Raw genomic sequence first — 18409 nt, 5'->3', positions numbered from 1 at the left:
GGGCTGCCATAAAAAATAACACAGTCTGGGTGGCTTAAACAACAGAAATTTATTTGAAGTCTAGAGTCCAAGATGAAGGCGTTGGCAAGTTTGGTTTCTTCTGAGGCCCCTCCTTGGTTTGCAGGTGCTGTCCAGTCCCCTTGTGCCTCTTCCCACAGGTGTTCCTCTGCACAGGCACGCTCCTGCTGTCTCCTCCTCCGCTAACACAAAGAGCAGTCATACTGGGTCAGAACCACCCGCACCCCCCACTGCCCCCCACTCTCCCACCCCCCACCAATGCAGCTCTGCATCAGCTCACACAAGCCTTTTCTTTATATGTGATTACATCCTGAGGTATCGAGGATTGGGACTCAACACATAAATTTGTGGGGGAAGCAGGGAGACACAGTTCAGACCATAACAGAACATTTTGTGGCTTTCAGAAATCAGAGCCTATTTTTGGGTTGCTTTTCATTGTAGTTATGAAACCCCTTTATCTTAGAGAATATTCAAGTTGGACCCCAGTAGCATAGTGATAGTTGGCAACCAAGTGGTCTTTTATTGAACTTTCTTGTTCTCTTCCAGAGAAGTGATTCTCTATCTTTCAGGGGGTGGTGGACAGCTTTCAGAATCTGATGGAAGCTATTCTGTCAGCTAACTTTGACAAACAATGTCAAAACTTAGTGGATTGACACAATAACCTTTCCCCCTCTTCTTGTGGTATATACTGTGTACTGTACAGGGTCAGAAACAGTCAGACACAATTTGGCAACTGAGCAACAGCAACATACTGCATGCTGGCAACCTGGGCTGGTTTGAGCTGGGATTGTTGATGCGTGCTGTCTGGGATAACCTGTGCATTGTGGTGACCTGGATTTCAAGGGCTCCACTGATGGATGTGGCGTTGGGCATGGGTACCGAATGTCACTGGGCCACGTGATGCTCATCATGCACCTTGGCGAACCCAGGCTCAGTCACCTGCTTGTGGTCGTTAGGGTTTTCAAGGGCAGGAAGAGCGAGTGAGCCACAAAGTCTAAGTAGTTCTATGTTCCCTCCTTGCATCACTTTTCCTGGTGTCTTCTTGGCCAAAGCAAGTTGCATGGTCAAGCTCAGATTCAAAGGGCACAACGTGGACTGTGTCTTTTGCTGGGAGGAGAGGCACAGCCATGTTGCAAAGGGGCATCCGTGCCTCTGGCAGTGAGAGAAGTCTGTGGACTCTGGTGAGATGAGGGAGGAGGTGCAATGATGAGAAAAATTAACTAAGCACCTTCTGTTCTTGTAAGTGTTCTCCTCCACACTGGGTAATTATCTTTCAAGGAAAAATGAAGGCTGTCTTCCAGGGAGGTACAGATGCTGGCTATTTGGAATAGAAGTGCACGGCAACAGGGAATGGAAAAGGGGTTTGAGGGGGATGGGTGGAGCACTCAGAGCACCTGTTTGTTATGAAACAAATCTTATGAGTTCTCAGTAGATAAAAACATGAGACATTCATCTGTGGGGAGCCAAAGATAGTTTTGTTGTTGTTGTTGAAGAGCTTTTTCCTATTATGGCATTTTTAAAATGTGAGCAGTTGATCAACTGACAACAGGGGACATTTTGTACACTTAGGACCAGTAGAGCCCTGGAAATTTCAACCCCAAATCCCTCTTTGCCATTTTTAAACTCAGTATATATGAAAATAGCTGAGAGATCTGGAAATCATACTTCCTCTGTAAGTACATAACGTAAGTCTTAAACCAGGAATCATTCCCCATAATCTCACATGAATAGCAACTCCCTGGTTATTCTAAACAGCCAATACTTATGGTTCAGATACCAATTTCTGAGTTTCTTTATATATTAATCCACTGTCTAACTTAACCATTAATCCATACCCTATTAATTTAGAGGATTGAGCACAGTCCTAAGTACATACTATGGAAATAAATCATCAAACTATTAATTTAGGTTGTGTGGGTGCTGAATGCTTTTAACATTTGTCTATAAATATGAGGGAGGAAACTTCTACTAGTTCAAAATATCTAAGGGAACTACCCTCCTGTCCACGTTTTTTTAAATGTCAAACCCTTAAACCCTCACAGTTTAACTCCATTTAAAGGCTGATAGCATCCTTATCCAGGGCTTTCCTGGTGGCTCAACCTGCCGGCTAATGCAGCAGATGCAAGAGACAGGGGTTTAATCCTGGGTTAGGCAACTCCCCTGGGGAAGGAAACAGCAACCCACTCCATTATTCTTGGCTGGAAAATTACATGGACAGAGGAGCCCAGTGGGCTACAGTCCATGGGGTTGCAAAAAGTTGGACACACAACTGAACATATGCAGACACAGCATCCTTATTCAGACCAGAAGTGCAGTTTCAGAAGAGATGAGCATGGTGGATGTTGGCATTTTCTGCAATGTATTTAAATATGGTCTTGCCTTAGACTTTACAAACTACCATTGAATAGCAAAGGGACGGTGCTGTGTCAGTTTTGCTCATAAAATATCACCATAGAATCTCATTGGCATTCCACAGTAGGCATTTACTGTCAGACTCCCAGGTCTGTGGGTCTCCTGGGCTGGGTCTCCTTCAGGCTGCAGGTTTAAGTATGCAGATCTGCTCCATGTGTTTTGTGCTGGGCTTTGGCCAGATGGGCAGCAGCTACCTGGGATTAGGTCTTTTGGACAGGAACTCCTAGAGACGCAGATGGAAGCACTGAGGCCCTGATCTGGTGCCGTGCCACTTCCACACTCCACTGGCAGGGCAAGAGCACCGCCAGGAGCAAAGACAGGAGTGGGTAACAAATGCTGCCCACTGAGACGAAAGGGTGCGACATTCAGAATTTCCAGAATAGTGAGAACTGGAGCCAATCATTCCATCTACCAGTGAGAGGTAGTTGTTTCTAAAAGTAGAAGGACATTTAATAGGAGTTGTTTATGTGATTTATTGCTTAGAATTGCTTGGTTGTGCTTCTTGATTCACCTAAGTCTAAGAGAATTCAAAGATATGTTTAAATATGTTTACTTGAAATAGTAATCAAGAGTTTCCTTTCTCTTTCTTCCATCTCCAATAATGGCTTGAAAATTTAACTTTCTCCCGTGCCGACTTCTCCCTTTTCATCGTGCGTTGGCATCCTGGTTTCACTTCAGCCCGGAGGTGCTGAAGAGCGAGCCGTATGGGGAAAAGGCGGACGTGTGGGCAGCAGGCTGCATCCTTTATCAGATGGCGACCCTGGATCCTCCCTTCTACAGCACCAACATGCTCTCCCTGGCCACAAAAGTAAGCAACCTGGCAGACAAAAGGTCTCATGTTGCCAAAAACACCGTTCCTTTTCCTCTTAAACAGAACCTTTGTGATTGTAGTAAAACTGCCCATTAAAAGTAGTCACTGTTTTATTAGCCACATGATCCAGTTTATTTATTTATTTTCTCCTTTCTTCTAAATCTGCATCATGTGCTATGGCACATTTCCCCCTGTAATTTTCTTCAATTTATCATAGAAAAATTTAAAAATAATATATCAAACTGCTTTTGGTCTTTTATTTATACTTGTGGTTTGGACTGACCTCAATCCAATATATTATCCTACACATCATTTATTGTGAATCGGAGGTTAGCTTTTACTCAGCTTGAAGAATATAATTCTGTGCTTAAGAACTGTTTAATTAATGCTGCTTTTAAAATTGTTGGGATATTTTTGTTTCTGATGAAAATGTGTGCATGGGATTATGCTTGTTACGTAACTCTTGTGTCGTGGCCAAGTATCACCATGCAAAGGCACCTGTGGCTCCTTTACTTCCATTACTCCAGCCTGTTTGTTTTGCAGATAGTGGAGGCGGTATATGAACCAGTGCCAGAAGGCATCTACTCTGAAAAGGTGATCACCACCATCAGCAGGTAATTAGTCTTACCACTTCAAACCTGTAGAGATTATCAGGAAATACCTTGTATCTGTGAAAATGTACTATTAAGAGGAAGGGTTTCCAAGTAATGCAAACCTAGAAAAATGTTTGGACATCATTTGTCATAGAGACCATTTGGAAGCCACCAAGTATCCAACAGGAAATAGTACATTCACTTGAAATAACATGTTACCATTAATCTGATTATTCAGAATGTTTCATATCAACCACTATAGCAAGTGTGATCTGCTAAAGAGATATTTCTCCAAAGAATATATATAGATGTCCAAGAGGCACATGAAAATATGCTCAACACTGCTAATTATTAGAGAAATGCAAGTCAAAACTGCAATGAGATCGCCTCACACCAGTCAGAATGGCCATCATTAAAAAGGCTACAAACAATAAATGCTGGAGGGAGTTTGAAGAAAAGAGAACCCTCCCACACTGTTGGTGGGAATGTAAAGTGGTAACAGCCATTACGAAGGACAGGGTGGATGTTCCTTAAAAACAGGAGTTTGGCAGGCTACAGTCCATGGGGTTGCAAAGAGTCGGACACCACTCAGTGACGAAGCACAGCACATAGTAGAGCAGGCTGCTGATGGGTGATGGGTTTACCGTCACCAGGATGGTTAAGATGATGAATGATCACTATTTAGGACACTCCAGGTGAAATGTTTTGAGCATACTTTTAATTCAGAACATTAAGATGCCATAACTAGTAGGAACAGACAATTTAATTTTAAAGTTGACTACAGATTTTAGTGCTGCACTCAATATGCCAGCAAATTTGGAAAACTCAGTCACAGGACTGGAAAATGTTAGTTTTCATTCCAATCCCAAATAAAGGCAGTGCCAAAGAATGTTCAAAATACCACACAATTGCATTCATCTCACACACTAGCAAAGTAATGCTCCAAATTCTCCAAGCAAGGCTTCAAATGTACATGAACCATGAATTTCCAGATGTGCAAGCTGGGTTTAGAAAAGGCAGAGGAACCAGAGATCAAATTGCTAACATCTGTTGGATCATCGAAAAAGCAACAGAGTTCCAGAAAAACATCTATTTCTGTTTTATTGACTATGCCAAAGCCTTTAACTGGGTGGATCACAACAAACTGTGGAAAATTCTTCAAGAGATGGGAATACCAGACCACCTAACCTGCCTCTTGAGAAACCTATATGCAGGTCAGGAAGCAACAGTGACATGGAACAACACACTGGTTCCAAATCGGGAAAGGACTATGTCAAGGCTGTATATTGTCACCCTGCTTATTTAACTTCTATGCAGAGTACATCATGAGAAATGCTGGGCTGGATGAAGCACAACCTGGAATCAAGATTGCCAGGAGAAATATCAATAACCTCAGATATGCAGATGACACCACCCTTATGGCAGAAAGCAAAGAAGAACTAAAGAGCCTCCTGATGAAAGTGAAAGAGGAGAGTGAAAAAGTTGGCTTAAAGCTTAACTTTCAGAAAACAAAGATCATGGCATCTGGTCCCATCACTTCACAGCAAATAGATCGGAAAACAGTGGAAACAGTGACAAACTTTACTTTCTTGGGCTCCAAAATCACTGCAGATGGTGACTGCAACCATGCTCCTTGGAAGAAAAGTTATGACCAACCTAGATAGCATATTAAAAAGCAGAGACATTACTTTGCCAACAAACGTCCATCTAATCAAGGCTGTGGTTTTTCCAGTAGTCATGTATGGATGTGAGTGTTGGACTATAAAGAAAGCTGAGCGCCGAAGAATTGATACTTTTGAATTGTGGTGTTGGAGAAGACTCCTGAGGGTCCCTTGGACTACAAGGAGATCCAACCTGTCCATCCTAAAGGAAATCAGTCCTTAATATTCATTGGAAGGACTGATGCTAAAGCTGAAACTTCAATACTTTGACTACCTAATGTGAAGAACTGACTCATTGGAAAAGACCCTGATGTTGGGAAAGATTGAAGGTGGGAGGAAAAGGGGTTGACAGAGTATGAAATGGTTGGATGGCATCACGGCCTCAGTGGACATGAGTTTGAGTAAACTCCAGAAGTTGGTGATGGACAGGGAGGCCTGGTGTGCTGCAGTCCATGGGGTTGCAAAAAGTTGGACATGACTGAGCGACTGAACTGAACTGAACTGACAGATTTTAAGATTGCAGTGTGCAGCATATAACGGATGTTGTTTACATTTAAAGTTATTCAAAACTCAGTGTCTGAGTCACATTGCAAAGTTTTATCTTTAGAAAATTTGACATAAAACCAAAATCAGTTGTCAGTTGCTTGTAATTACATATTTTATTTGCTTTGGATTTTTAGTCTCTAGATATTAAGTTTCAAAAGAGCTAGAGAACAAATTCAATTTCCTGTTTTCTTAGTTTCTTTCCTTAGCAGGCTTTTGAATTAGGAGAATAATTTCATAACCCTGAAGAGTCTAAGGCAAAAAATATATTTTACTGCTCTGCCCAGTACTAGTATTACTATTTTTACCTTCCAGTACACTATTAAGAAAATGTCATCTGTTTATTTTGTTTAAAGGAAGAGCACTTCCTTTTATGCACAAGATATTTTGGTTGCCTAAGTTTTCTGTGTCTCTGCTTAGTTGCATAAGTTGTTTGGCACTTTGTTTCAGAAGAAGTCATAATGACTAAGAAGTTAGTGCTTTCAACTAGTTCTAAGGACAAATGGCTCTTTACATTTTCCACCCTACCTTCTTTGTTTCTTGAAACATGAAATAATTAGAATTGAACACTGTATCCCTCTGATTCTTTCCATCTGGTCACTCAGAGCAGAAAGGACACACACTGGGTAGCATGAGTGTACATTCCAGATTTTTTCCTAGAACTTGACTTTATGCTTATTTGATTAGAAAATCTTAAAAGCATTTGGTTGCTCTTCAGAATTTTCCTGAAATATCCAAGCAGAGAGGCATTTCCAACCAATGAGTCTAAGCTGAAACTTCTGGTAGGAGATGTTCCTGGGATTCCAAAAGCCTGTACCCAAATATTTTAGGTTATGTATAGGTAGATTATGAAACCATCTGTTCATTTATTTGTTCATTCATTCATTTGCTGAATACTCATCAGGACCCAGATTCCATTTTACATACAGGGGAGATCACAGTGAAGGAGACGCAGGTCCCTCCTCTCAACATGTTTCCAGTTTCCAATGGTGATACAGACCATTACAGTATAAATTATAGTAGTTTTGAGTACTTAAATATAGACAGTTAAATGAGGACATGTGAAAGGGGGACAGTGAATCTATCTAAGTGAGGGTGATCCAAGAAGTCTTCCTGTTAGAGACCTGGAAAAGTGTGGTAATAATCATAGTGCAAGCTCACTTTCTTAGAACTTGAAAACAGCCTAAAGATAAAGCTTGAAATGATAAAGTAGTGATGTGTTTATTATACTCATGGTTAATAAAGTCAAGAAAAGAGAGATCCAGGTGGAAAATTAGAAGGATGCTGCGCTCACCTCCCTCATTTTAACATCCAAACTACAGCTCTCGCTGAAATCAACCTGGGGACAAATAGGGAAGATCTTCTTCAAGCAAGGCTGTAAAGAAAGATCCAAATGGAGTCTAGTATGAAGGGAGAAGAATGTGGCCAGGACCTCTACCCCTAGCAGAGACATGGAGAATAGGGGACATCACAGGTTCAGAGATCCTCCCCAGGAACGAAGGATTGGAGCCCCACATCAGGCACCTCAGCCCTGAGATCTGACACCACTGGAAGACAAGCCCCTTGCAAGTTTGAAACCCAGTGTGTGTGTGTGTGTGTGTGTGTGTGTGTGTGTGCATGCGCGCACGCGCGCGCATGCACGCGCACGCACGCTCAGTCATGTCCAACTCTTTGCAATCCCATGGACTGCAGTGTGCCAGGCTCCTTTTTTCATGGAATTTTCCAGGCAAGAATATTGGAGTAGCTTGCCATTTCCTACTCTAGAAGATCTTCCCAACCCAGGGATGGAACCTCTCCTGCACTGGCAGGCAGATTCTTTACCACTGCTTCATCTGGGAAGCCTTGAAACCCCATGGGGCTTACCAGAGGGATGTAGGAAACTGGGCCTCTTCTCTTGAAGGGCATCCAGCTTTGCCTGCTTCCAGTCACAGTGTGGAGGCAGAGATTGAAGCTGCCAGGGGTGCTGGCCAGTCTGCCAAGACGTGCCATGATCCCCTGTCCAGCCGTCACCAGGCTCCCAGTCCAGCCCCTCTTGTTCCATGCTGCCTCCCACGAAGGCACTTCTGATCAACAGTTCTGCCACTGACTATGAGCATGTGCACACTTGGCAGGAGCAGGGCTGGCTTGGACTTCAGCCTGCTGCTGGGCCAAGACATAAGCTGCCATTGCCAGCATGTGTGTCCCTGCATGCCCTCAGGAGGGAGCAAACTCAGCTCAGTAGTGCAGTACCAAACTCTTCAGCCACGACTCAGCCTCTAGCCAAGCAAGCACACCAGGGAGAAAGCAAAATCAGCAAAAAAGTGCAGTCTCTAACTCTCAGCCCTGACTCTCCACCTCAAACCAAGTGGGAGGCTGCCATCACATGTAGGAGAAGCCCAGCTTCCTCAGGGCCCCTGCAGCAGGCCTTGTGCCCTGACCCTATTCTTGACAGTCTGGTGATGGCACTTGGCAGAGAAGAAGCCCCAGCTTGCACCTGGCTCTGGCTCTAGCCCTCCAACTCCACCCCCTCCCCTCCTACCCGTGTGGCAGCTGCCAGTCCCCAGGGGAAAAGACATGACCTGTGCTCACGTCAGATCCAGCTCTCCCACCAAAGCCGCTGGGCACATGCAGACATCACAGGGATGCTCCCACACAAGGACACACTTTCAGGATCAGAGCAGGTAACTATTTCACCCAGTTTTATAGACTGAAACTTAAACAAAATGAGGAGGCAGAGGAATATGGTTCAAAAGAAATGATAAGGAAAAACCCTGAAAAGAAAATCTTAGTGAAACAGAGGTAAATAATTTACCTGATAAACAGTTCAAAGCAATTGTAATGGGAATGGAAACTGAACTTAAAAGAATAGTTGAACACAGTGAAAAATCTTAAGAAAGTATTAGAAAATATTTTTTAAAAAACAGAACTGAGGAATACAATATAGTAAGTCTCTTACATACAAATGAGTTTTGTTCCGAGAGCATTTTAACAAGTTCAATTTGTTCAACAAAGTTAGCCTAGGTACCCAATTAACATAATCAGCTATATAGTACTGTACTATAATAGGTTTATAATACTTTTAAGACAAATAATACATTAAAAACATACACACAAAATTAAGAAAGCATTTTAAATCTTACAGTTCAGGACCTTGAAAAGTACTGTAGCACCAGCTACATCACTGCTGCTTTTATGCTTGCTTCTGGATATCCTGGGCTTGAAATAAAGGCACTCTATTGCTGTTCTGAATGCAGTACTATACAATAAAGTACACAAAAACACGACCACTTGAGAGGATGCACATGGGTGACAATGTACATCAGACATGTGAACTAACTTCCATGATTTGGTATGCAAACTCAAGTTAGCACTTTTGAAAGTTTGCTACTTGAAGGTCTGTATGTAGGGACCTTTCTGTAACTGAAATTAAAATTATAGTAGTGGGAATTAACAGCAGATTAGGTGATACAGAGGAGTGTATTAGTGATCTGGGAGATAGAATAGTGGAAATCATCCAATCAAAACAGCAAAAAGAAAAATAGATTTAAAAAAATGAAAATAGTTTAAGGGACCTCTAGGACAACATCACACATGCTAACATTCACATAATATGGGTCTCAGAAGGAGATGAGACAGAAAAGAGAGTGCATTGTGTATTTGATATAATTATGCCTGGAAATTACTTTCCTGATGTTGAAGAAGGAAACAGATATCCAGGTACAAGAAGAACAGAGGCTCCCAAACAAGATGAACCCAAATAGACCTCCATCAAAACCTATAGTAAGTAAAATGGCAAAAGTTAAAACTAAAGAGAGGATTCTAAAAGTAGGAAGAGAAAAACAAAGTGTCAGTTACAGGGAACTCCCATAAGGCTTTCAGACTGATTTTTTACAGAAACATTGAAGGTCAGAGGAGTTGTATGATAAATTTAGAGTACTGAAAGGAAAAAAACAAAAACCTAACACCTAGGATACCAGCAAAGTTGAAATCAGTCCTGAATACTTGTTGGAAGGACTGATGCTGAAGCTGAAGCTCCAGTATTTTGGTCATCTAATGTGAACAGCCAACTCATTGGAAAAGTCCCTGGTGCTGGGAAAAATTGAGGGCAGTAGGAGAAGAGGGCATCTGAGGATGAGATGGCTGGATGACATCGCCAATGCAATGAACATGAACTTGGGAAAACTTCAGGAAATGGTGAGGGACAGGGAGGCCTGATGTGCTGTAGTCCATGTGGTCGCAAAGAGTCAGATACGACTGAATGACTGAACAACAACCATACATACATATGGAGTCTAGAGAGATGATACTGATGAACCCATTTGCAAGGCAGCAAAGGAGGCAGACATAGTAAACAGGCTTATGGACACAGTGGTGGAAGGAGAGGGTGGGATGAATTGAGAGAATAGGGTGGAAACATATACATTACACATATAAAATTGAAAGTTAAAGTGCTAATGTCTCAGTTATGTCCCTCTTTGTGACCCCATAGACTATAGCCTCTCCAGGCTCCTCTGTCCATGGGATTCTCCAGGTGAGAATACTGAACTGGGTTGCCATGACCTTCTCCAGGGATTGAAATCAGGTCTCTGGTGGCTCAGACAGTAAAGCAATCTGCCTGCAATACAGGAGACCTGAGTTTGATCCCTGGGTTGTGAAGGTCCCGAGAAGGAAATGAAAACCCACTCCAGTACTCTTGCCTGGGAAATCCCATGGACAGGAGCCTGGTAGGCTACAGTCCATGGAATCGCAGAGTCAGACATGACTGAGTGACTTCACTTTCACTTTCTCCTGAATTGCGGGCAGATTCTTTATTGTCTGACTCACCAGGGAAACCCCTATGTAAAGCTAGAGCCTTTGAATTAAAAAATAGACAAATATTGTGGTGAGTGCCAGAAATTTTTAAATTATACTAATCAGTGATCTTGACAATTTGTTCCATGGGCAGCTAGAATAACCTGTACTACTGTTTAGCTGTGATAGAAACAGTTGTCCCATTAGTAGGCGGGTTGATATTTCTTGCCTCCACAATCTGAGAAAGTTTTTAGCATGTAATATGTCGAATTGTCTACAGTTAAAAATTATGACATACAGCTTAAACTTCAAGTAAAATACAACTGGGTTGCATTTTATTTTTATAGTATCATGCTTTGTAAGATTCTCACTAATCAAGTTGTGTTGATTTTGCTCCTATATAGCTGATAAAGTCCAGTAAGTTGCCACCTCCCAGAATCTTTCCTTCCTTTTGGTGCATCAAGTGTGGTATTCAGGTCCTATTTTATTAGGATGCCTCTTTGTTTCATTGGTCAGTGAGTAGGGGTGGTTTTAGAGGAGAATCACTTACATAGAAGAAGCAGGCCCCACCCATCCATCCTGAGACTGGGAGCAACTTCCAACACAGTCTGGAGCCCTTGCCCATGAGCCAGCCTGCAAAGTGAACAGTACCGCTTCCCCTCCTCCCCAGATTTTCCAAATGTCGTTTGAGAAGTCTTGGTTTCAGAAGTATTCTTGAAGTTCATCTTGTCCAGGTTCTCTTGGGTGCAAGCACCACGGGGGACACAGAGCAGAATTTAACCTGTGGCCTGGTCCTGACTTTGACTAGAGTGCTGTGATGAGCTTATCTTTCCTTAGATGCCTCACTCCAGATGCAGAAACCCGCCCAGATATTGTAGAAGTCAGCTCCATGATATCAGATATCATGATGAAGTATGTGGACAATTTATCCGCATCCCAGCTGGCCTTGGAGAAGAAGCTGGAACGGGAACGGAGGCGCACACAGAGGTATTTTATGGAAGCCAACCGGAACGCAATCACATGTCAGCAGGGGCCGACTCTGCTGTCTCAGGTAAATGGGATTCTTTCAGTGTCTTCAGAATGAATTCTGATAGGTGTCTGAGGCTGTTCATGCTTGTCTTAAGGAAAATTCATCTTAAGTTAGAAAAATATTAATTGCTGCATGTAATATTTCACTGTTATAGTGACATATTTTTATCCATTCTGATATCTTATAATTAAAATTAAGTCAATAAAATTGAATTCCAAAGAACTAACCCATAATTTGTTGTATATTATAAAACCAGAGGTATCAAAAAGATAACTTAGAAATTCTTTGAATTTATAACATGGTTGCTGCTGCTGCTAAGTTACTTCAGTCATGTCCAACTCTGTGTGACCCCATAGACAGCAGCCTACCAGGCTCCCCCGTCCCTGGGATTCTCCAGGCAAGAACACTGGGGTGGATTGCCATCTCCTTCTCCAATGCATGGAAGTGAAAAGTGAAAGTGAAGTCCCTCAGTCAGTGTCTGACTCTTGGCGACCCCATGGACTGCAGCCTACCAGGCTCCTCCGCCCATGGGATTTTCCAGCAAGAGTACTGGAGTGGGTTGCCATTGCCTTCTCTATTATAATATGGATCTTTGTATAAATAGCAGTGACTGCTTTTACTTATTTTTTTCAGCAATTTGGATTTACAGATAGAAATATTGTATGTAAGTTTAGGAAAGGAAATAACGTTCACCTTGAATTTTTTTTATTAGTCTTTGTAATTGATTTCATTTCTATTCATAGTGGTAATAATTTTGCCATGGTACAAATTAGAATATGTGCTTTTATTTTTCTTGGCAGTAACCTTTAAATTAACTTGATCTTTCAGTTTATTTCTAAGTATAACTGAAATAGGGATGTCAGAGGCACACATTTCCACAGGTGCATGTGGTGGAGGCTGTGACACTCTTGTTGTTTTTGCTCTCTGCCTTTGCTGTGTTCTGTGACCTACCTTTCACTCACACTCGGGTCCATGAAAGCAGGGATTCACCAAGAGGCCCTTCAACTGTCAGTGTTCTCTTTTAACCCTTCCTGGAGCTGGGCCCGGCATGGCAGGGTGACAGAGCCCATCCTTGATAAGGGGATCAGTTCACTAAATTCCTTTCCAGGATCCTAAGGACCAACTGTGCCTTGGCTGGGAAAACTATAGAAGAAGTTAGTCTCCAGGAAGAACCAATTTTGGTTTCTTAAATATCAGCGTTGGCAGCAACCTTTTCCTTCTTTAAGAAGGAAAGCAATACTATTTGGTGGGTTTATCTTGCCATACTTGGAATCCAGAAATGAAAGATCTGATATAGTTTTGGTGAGGTATTTTGGATTTTATTTTATTCATTTATTTATTTTTATTACAGTCATGCCTTTTATTTCACTTTCCATTTTTTTAAAAATTAGGGTATAATTGATTTATAATACATGTTGCTTTAAGGTGTGTAGCATAGTGGTTTAGACTTTTTCCAATTTTGCTCCATTTAAAGTTATTATAAAATATTGGTTATATTCTCAGTGCTATAAATAGCATGCTGTATCTTATTTATTTTATATCTAGTAGTTTGTGTCTCCCAATTCCCTACCCCTGTCTTACCCCTCTCCCTTCCATCTCCCTACCAGAAACCACTCGTTTGTTCTCTATATCTGTGGGTCTATTTGTTTTATTTTATGTATTTGTTGGTTTTATTTTATTTTTTTAAGATTTCATGTTTAACTGATATCATGCAGTACTTTCTTTCTCTGACTTATTTCACTAAACATAATGCCCTTCAGGTCTATCCATTTGATTGAAAAGAGCAAGTTTCTTTTTTATGACTGAGTTGTAATCTATTGTGTATGTATGTGCCACATCTTCTTTATAGTGTTCTGCTTATGTTTTCTTCTAGAAATTTTGTCAATTCTAGTCTAATATTTGGGCCTTTAATCCATTTTAATGTTGTTTTTCTATATGCTGTGAGAAAATGTTCTAATTTTATTCTTTTACATCTAGCCATTTACTATTCCTAGCACCTGTTATTGAAGAAACTTTTTCCCATTGTATATTCTTCCCACCTTTGTTGTAGATTAATAGACAGGAAATTCATGGGTTTATTCCAGGCTCTCTATTCTGATCCATTCATCTATGTATCTGTTTTTGTGCCAATACCATACTGTATTGATGATTGTAGCTTTGTAATATAATCTGAAGCAAGCATGATACCTCAAGCTCTAATGTTTTTCTTAAGATTGCTTTGTCTGTTTGAGACTTTTTGTGTTTCCATACACACTTAAGAATTTTTTCTACACCTATGAAAAACACCACTGGTATTTTGATAGGGATTGCATTTAATCTATACATTGTCAAGATCATTTTTATGATGTTAATTTTTCTAATCCATGGACAGAGTATACCTTGTCATCTTTTTTGTCGTCATGGTTCAGGCGGTAAAGAATCCACAAGCAATGCAGGAGACTTGGGTTTGTTCCCTCATATGGAAAGACCCCCTGGAGAAGGTAATGGCAACCCACTCCAGTATTCTTGCCTGCAGAATTCCATGGACAGAGGAGCCTGGTGGGTTACAGGTCATGGGGTTACAAAGGGTTGGACATGACTGAGTGACTAACACTTTTCATTTCCATTTTCAGTTTCTTTCATCAGTGTCTTGGAGTTTTCTAATTCAAGTCTTTGACCTTCTTAATTAGATTTATTCCTCAGTATTTATTCTTTTTGATGAATGGTACATGGAGTTGTTTTCTTCATTTCTCTTTCTGATAGTTTATTCTTAATGTGTAGAAATGTGACAAATTTCTGTATACTAGCTTTGTATCCTGAAACTCGACTAAATTCATCGATGAGTTATAGTAGATTTTTTTGGTACTGCCTTTGAGATTTCAATGTTTAGTATCATGTCATCTCCAAGTGACAGTTTTACTGCTTCCTTTTCAATTTGGGTTCTGTTTGCTTCTTTTTCTTATCTGATTGCTGTGAATGGGACTTTCAATGTTATACTGAAAAAAAGGGACAAGATTGGGCATCCTTGTCTTATCCCTGATCTCAGACGAAATGCTTTCAGTTTTCCCCTGTATAGTAGGATGCTAGCTGTGGGTTTATCATATATGGCCTTTATTATGATGAGGTATGTTCCCTCTATACCCACTTTGTGGAGAGTTTTTATTATAAAGTGATATTGAATTTCCCCCCAAACTTGTTCTGTATCTATTGAGTTGATCATATGATTTTTATTCTTCAGCTTTTTTTCCCTTAAAGGTAGAGTTGTTTTGCAAAATTGTGATAGTTTCTGTCATATAGCAAGGTGATTCAGTTTTTGTATACATATGTTATTCTTTATCAGATTCTATTTCACTATAAGTTATTCTAAGATATTAAATATAGTTCCCTCTGCTATAAGTAAGTCCTGGTTGTTTTTCTGTTTTATATACTGTAGTGTGTTTCTGTTCATCCCAAACTCCTAGTTTATCCCTTTCCCCTTTGGTAGCCATAAGTTTGTTTTCTGTGTCTGTGAGTCTGTTTTGTGAATGAGTTCGTTGGTGTCACATTTTTTAGATTCCACATGTAAGTGATATAGTGTGATATTTGTCTTTCTGTGTCTGACTTTACTTCACTTAGTATGATAATCTCTGGGTTCATTCTTGTTGCAAATTGCAGTCTTTTATTTCTTTATTATTTCTGAGAAATATGTCATATACACTGTGTCTTCTTTATCCATTCATCTGTTGATGAACACGTAGGTTGCTTCCATGTCTTGGCCATTGTAAATAGCACTTCTATGAACATAGGGGTGCGTGTGTCTTTTCAAATTAGAGTTTTCTTTGTATATATGCCCAGGAGTGGGATCATATGGCAACTCTCTTTATAAAAGTGTTTTGAGCAACTTCCTTACTATTTTTTAAGTAGCTGCATGAATTTACATTCCCACCAACAGTGTATGAGGATTCCCTTTTCTCCATACCCTCTCTAGCACTTACTATTTATGGACTTTTGAAGATGGCTATTCTGACTGGTGTGAAGCGATACCTCATTGTAGTTTTGATTTGCATTATTTGAATAATAAGCAATATTGAGCATCATTTCATGTGTCTTTTGGCCATCTCTATGTCTTTTTTGGAGAAATGTCAACTTAGGTCTGCCCATTTTTGACTGGGTTGTTTGTTTTTTGGTTATTGATCTATATGACCTATTTGTATATTTTGGAAATTATTTCCTTGTCTGTTATATCATTTGCAAATATTTTCTCTCAGTCTACAGGTTGTCCTTTTGTTTCTTTTGGTGTAAAAGCTTTTGTTTAATTAGGTCCCATTTGTATATTTTTGCTTTTATTTCCTTTGCCTTAAGAGACATATCCAAAAAATATTGGTACAATTTATGTCATAGTGTTCTGCTTTGTTATCTTCTAGGGGTTTTATGGTGTCATGTCTTATAATTAAGTCCTTAAGTCATTTTGAGTTTATTACTGTTTGCAGTTTGAGGGTGTGTTGTAAGTTCATTTATTTGCATGTAGCTATTCAGCTTTCCCAACACAATGTTCTTTTCACTGTTTTATTTTCTTGCCTTCTTTGTTGAAGATTAATTGACCATAAGTATGTGGGTTTATTTCTGAGTTTGCTTTTGTTCCACTGATCTTTATGTCTTTACCATATTGTTTTTTTTGGTGTTAACTTTGTAGTATTTTCTGTAGGCTGGGAGGTTATGTCTCAAGCTTTCTTCTTTTTACCCCAGGATTACTTTGGCAATTATGGGTCTTTTTGTGTTTCCATATAATTTTTATTTATTTATTTATATTAGTTGGAGAGAATTAGTTTCCAATATTGTAGTGGTTTTTGCCATACATTGATATGAATCAGCCATGGATTTACATGTGTTCCCCATCCTGAACCCCCCTCCCACCTCTCTCCCCATCCCATCCCTCTGGGTGATCCTAGTGCACCAGCCCTGAATACTTGTCTGATGAATCAAACCTGGACTGGTGATCTGTTTCACAGTTGATAATATACATATTTCAATGCTATTCTCTCAGATCATCCCACCCTCGCCTTCTCCCACAGAGTCCAAAAGTCTGTTCTATACATCTGTGTCTCTTTTTCTGTTTTGCATATAGGGTTATCATTACCATCTTTCTAAATTCCATATATACGTGTTAGTATGCTGTATTGGTGTTTTTCTTTCTGGATTACTTCACTCTGTATAATGGGCTCTAGTTTCATCCACCTCTTTAGAACTGATTCAAATGAATTCTTTTTAACAGCTGAGTAATATTCCATGGTGTATATGTACCACAGCTTCCTTATCCATTCGTCTGCTGATGGGCATCTAGGTTGCTTCCATGTCCTGGCTAATATAAACAGTGCTGCAATGAACATTGGGGTACATGTGTCTCTTTCAGTTCTGGATTCCTCAGTGTGTATGTCCAGAAGTGGGATTGCTGGGTCATATGGCAGATCTATTTCCAGTTTTTTAAGGAATCTCCACACTGTTCATCATAGTGGCTGTACTAGTTTGCATTCCCACCAACAGTGTAAGAGGGTTCCCTTTTCTCCACACCCTCTCCAGCATTTATTGCTTGTAGACTTTTGGATAGCAGTCATCCTGACTGGCGTGTAATGGTACTTCATTGTGGTTTTGATTTGCATTTCTCTGATAATGAGTGATGTTGAGCATCTTTTCATGTGTTTGTTAGCCATCTGTATGTCTTCTTTGGAGAAATGTCTGTGTAGTTCTTTGGCCCATTTTTTGATTGGGTCATTTATTTTTCTGGAATTGAGCTGCAGGAGTTGCTTGTGTATTTTTGAGATTAATCCTTTGTCTGTTTCTTCATTTACTATTATTTTCTCCAATTCTGAAGGCTGTCTTTTCACCTTGCTTATAGTTTACTTTGTTGTGCAAAAGCTTTTAGTTTCATTAGGTTCCATTTGTTTATTTTTGCTTTTATTTCGAATATTCTGGGAGGTGGGTCATAGAGGATCTTGCTGTGATTTATGTCAGAGAGTGTTTTGCCTATGTTCTCCTCTAGGAGTTTTATAGTTTCTGGTCATACATTTAGATCTTTAATCCATTTTGAGTTTATTTTTGTGTATGGTGTTAGAAAGGGTTCTAGTTTCATTCTTTTCCCAGCACCACTTGTTAAAGAGGTTCTCATTTCTCCATTGTATATTCTTCTTCCTTTGTCAAAGATAAGGTGTCCATAGGTACGTGGATTTATGTCTGGGCTTTCTATTTTGTTTCATTGATCTACATTTCTGCCTTTGTGCCAGTACCATACTGTCTTGATGACTGTGGCTTTGTAGTAGAGCTTGAAGTCAGGCAGGTTGATTCCTCCAGTTCCATTCTTCTTTCTCAATACTTTGGCTATTCAAGGTTTTTTTTGGTATTTCCATACAAATTGTGAAATTATTTGTTCTAGTTCTGTGAAAAATACCGTTGGTAGCTTGATAGGGATTGCATTGAATCTATAGATTGCTTGGGGTAGTATAGCCATTTTGACAATATTGATTCTTCCAATCCATGAACATGGTATATTTCTCCATCTGTTTGTGTCCTCTTTGATTTCTCTCATCAGTGTTTTATAGTTTTCTATATATAGGTCTTT

At 40.1% G+C, this 18409-nt stretch overlaps 1 protein-coding gene across 1 annotated transcript in view; it reads left to right on the top strand.

Annotated features, from left to right (window-relative positions):
* Positions 1-18409, top strand: part of NEK10 (NIMA related kinase 10) — a 263349-nt gene that overhangs the window by 145625 nt on the left and 99315 nt on the right. Inside the window, exons 23-25 of the mRNA XM_065935224.1 lie at positions 3109-3238; positions 3785-3855; positions 11646-11859. Coding sequence (XP_065791296.1) covers positions 3109-3238; positions 3785-3855; positions 11646-11859 — 415 coding nt within the window. The remainder of the gene's footprint in view (positions 1-3108; positions 3239-3784; positions 3856-11645; positions 11860-18409) is intronic.

Source organism: Muntiacus reevesi, chromosome 4 (genome assembly GCF_963930625.1).
Source record: "Muntiacus reevesi chromosome 4, mMunRee1.1, whole genome shotgun sequence".
Lineage (NCBI taxonomy): Eukaryota > Metazoa > Chordata > Mammalia > Artiodactyla > Cervidae > Muntiacus > Muntiacus reevesi.
Note: the sequence above shows the minus strand (reverse complement) of the source record. Positions and strands in the feature narration are given on the sequence as shown.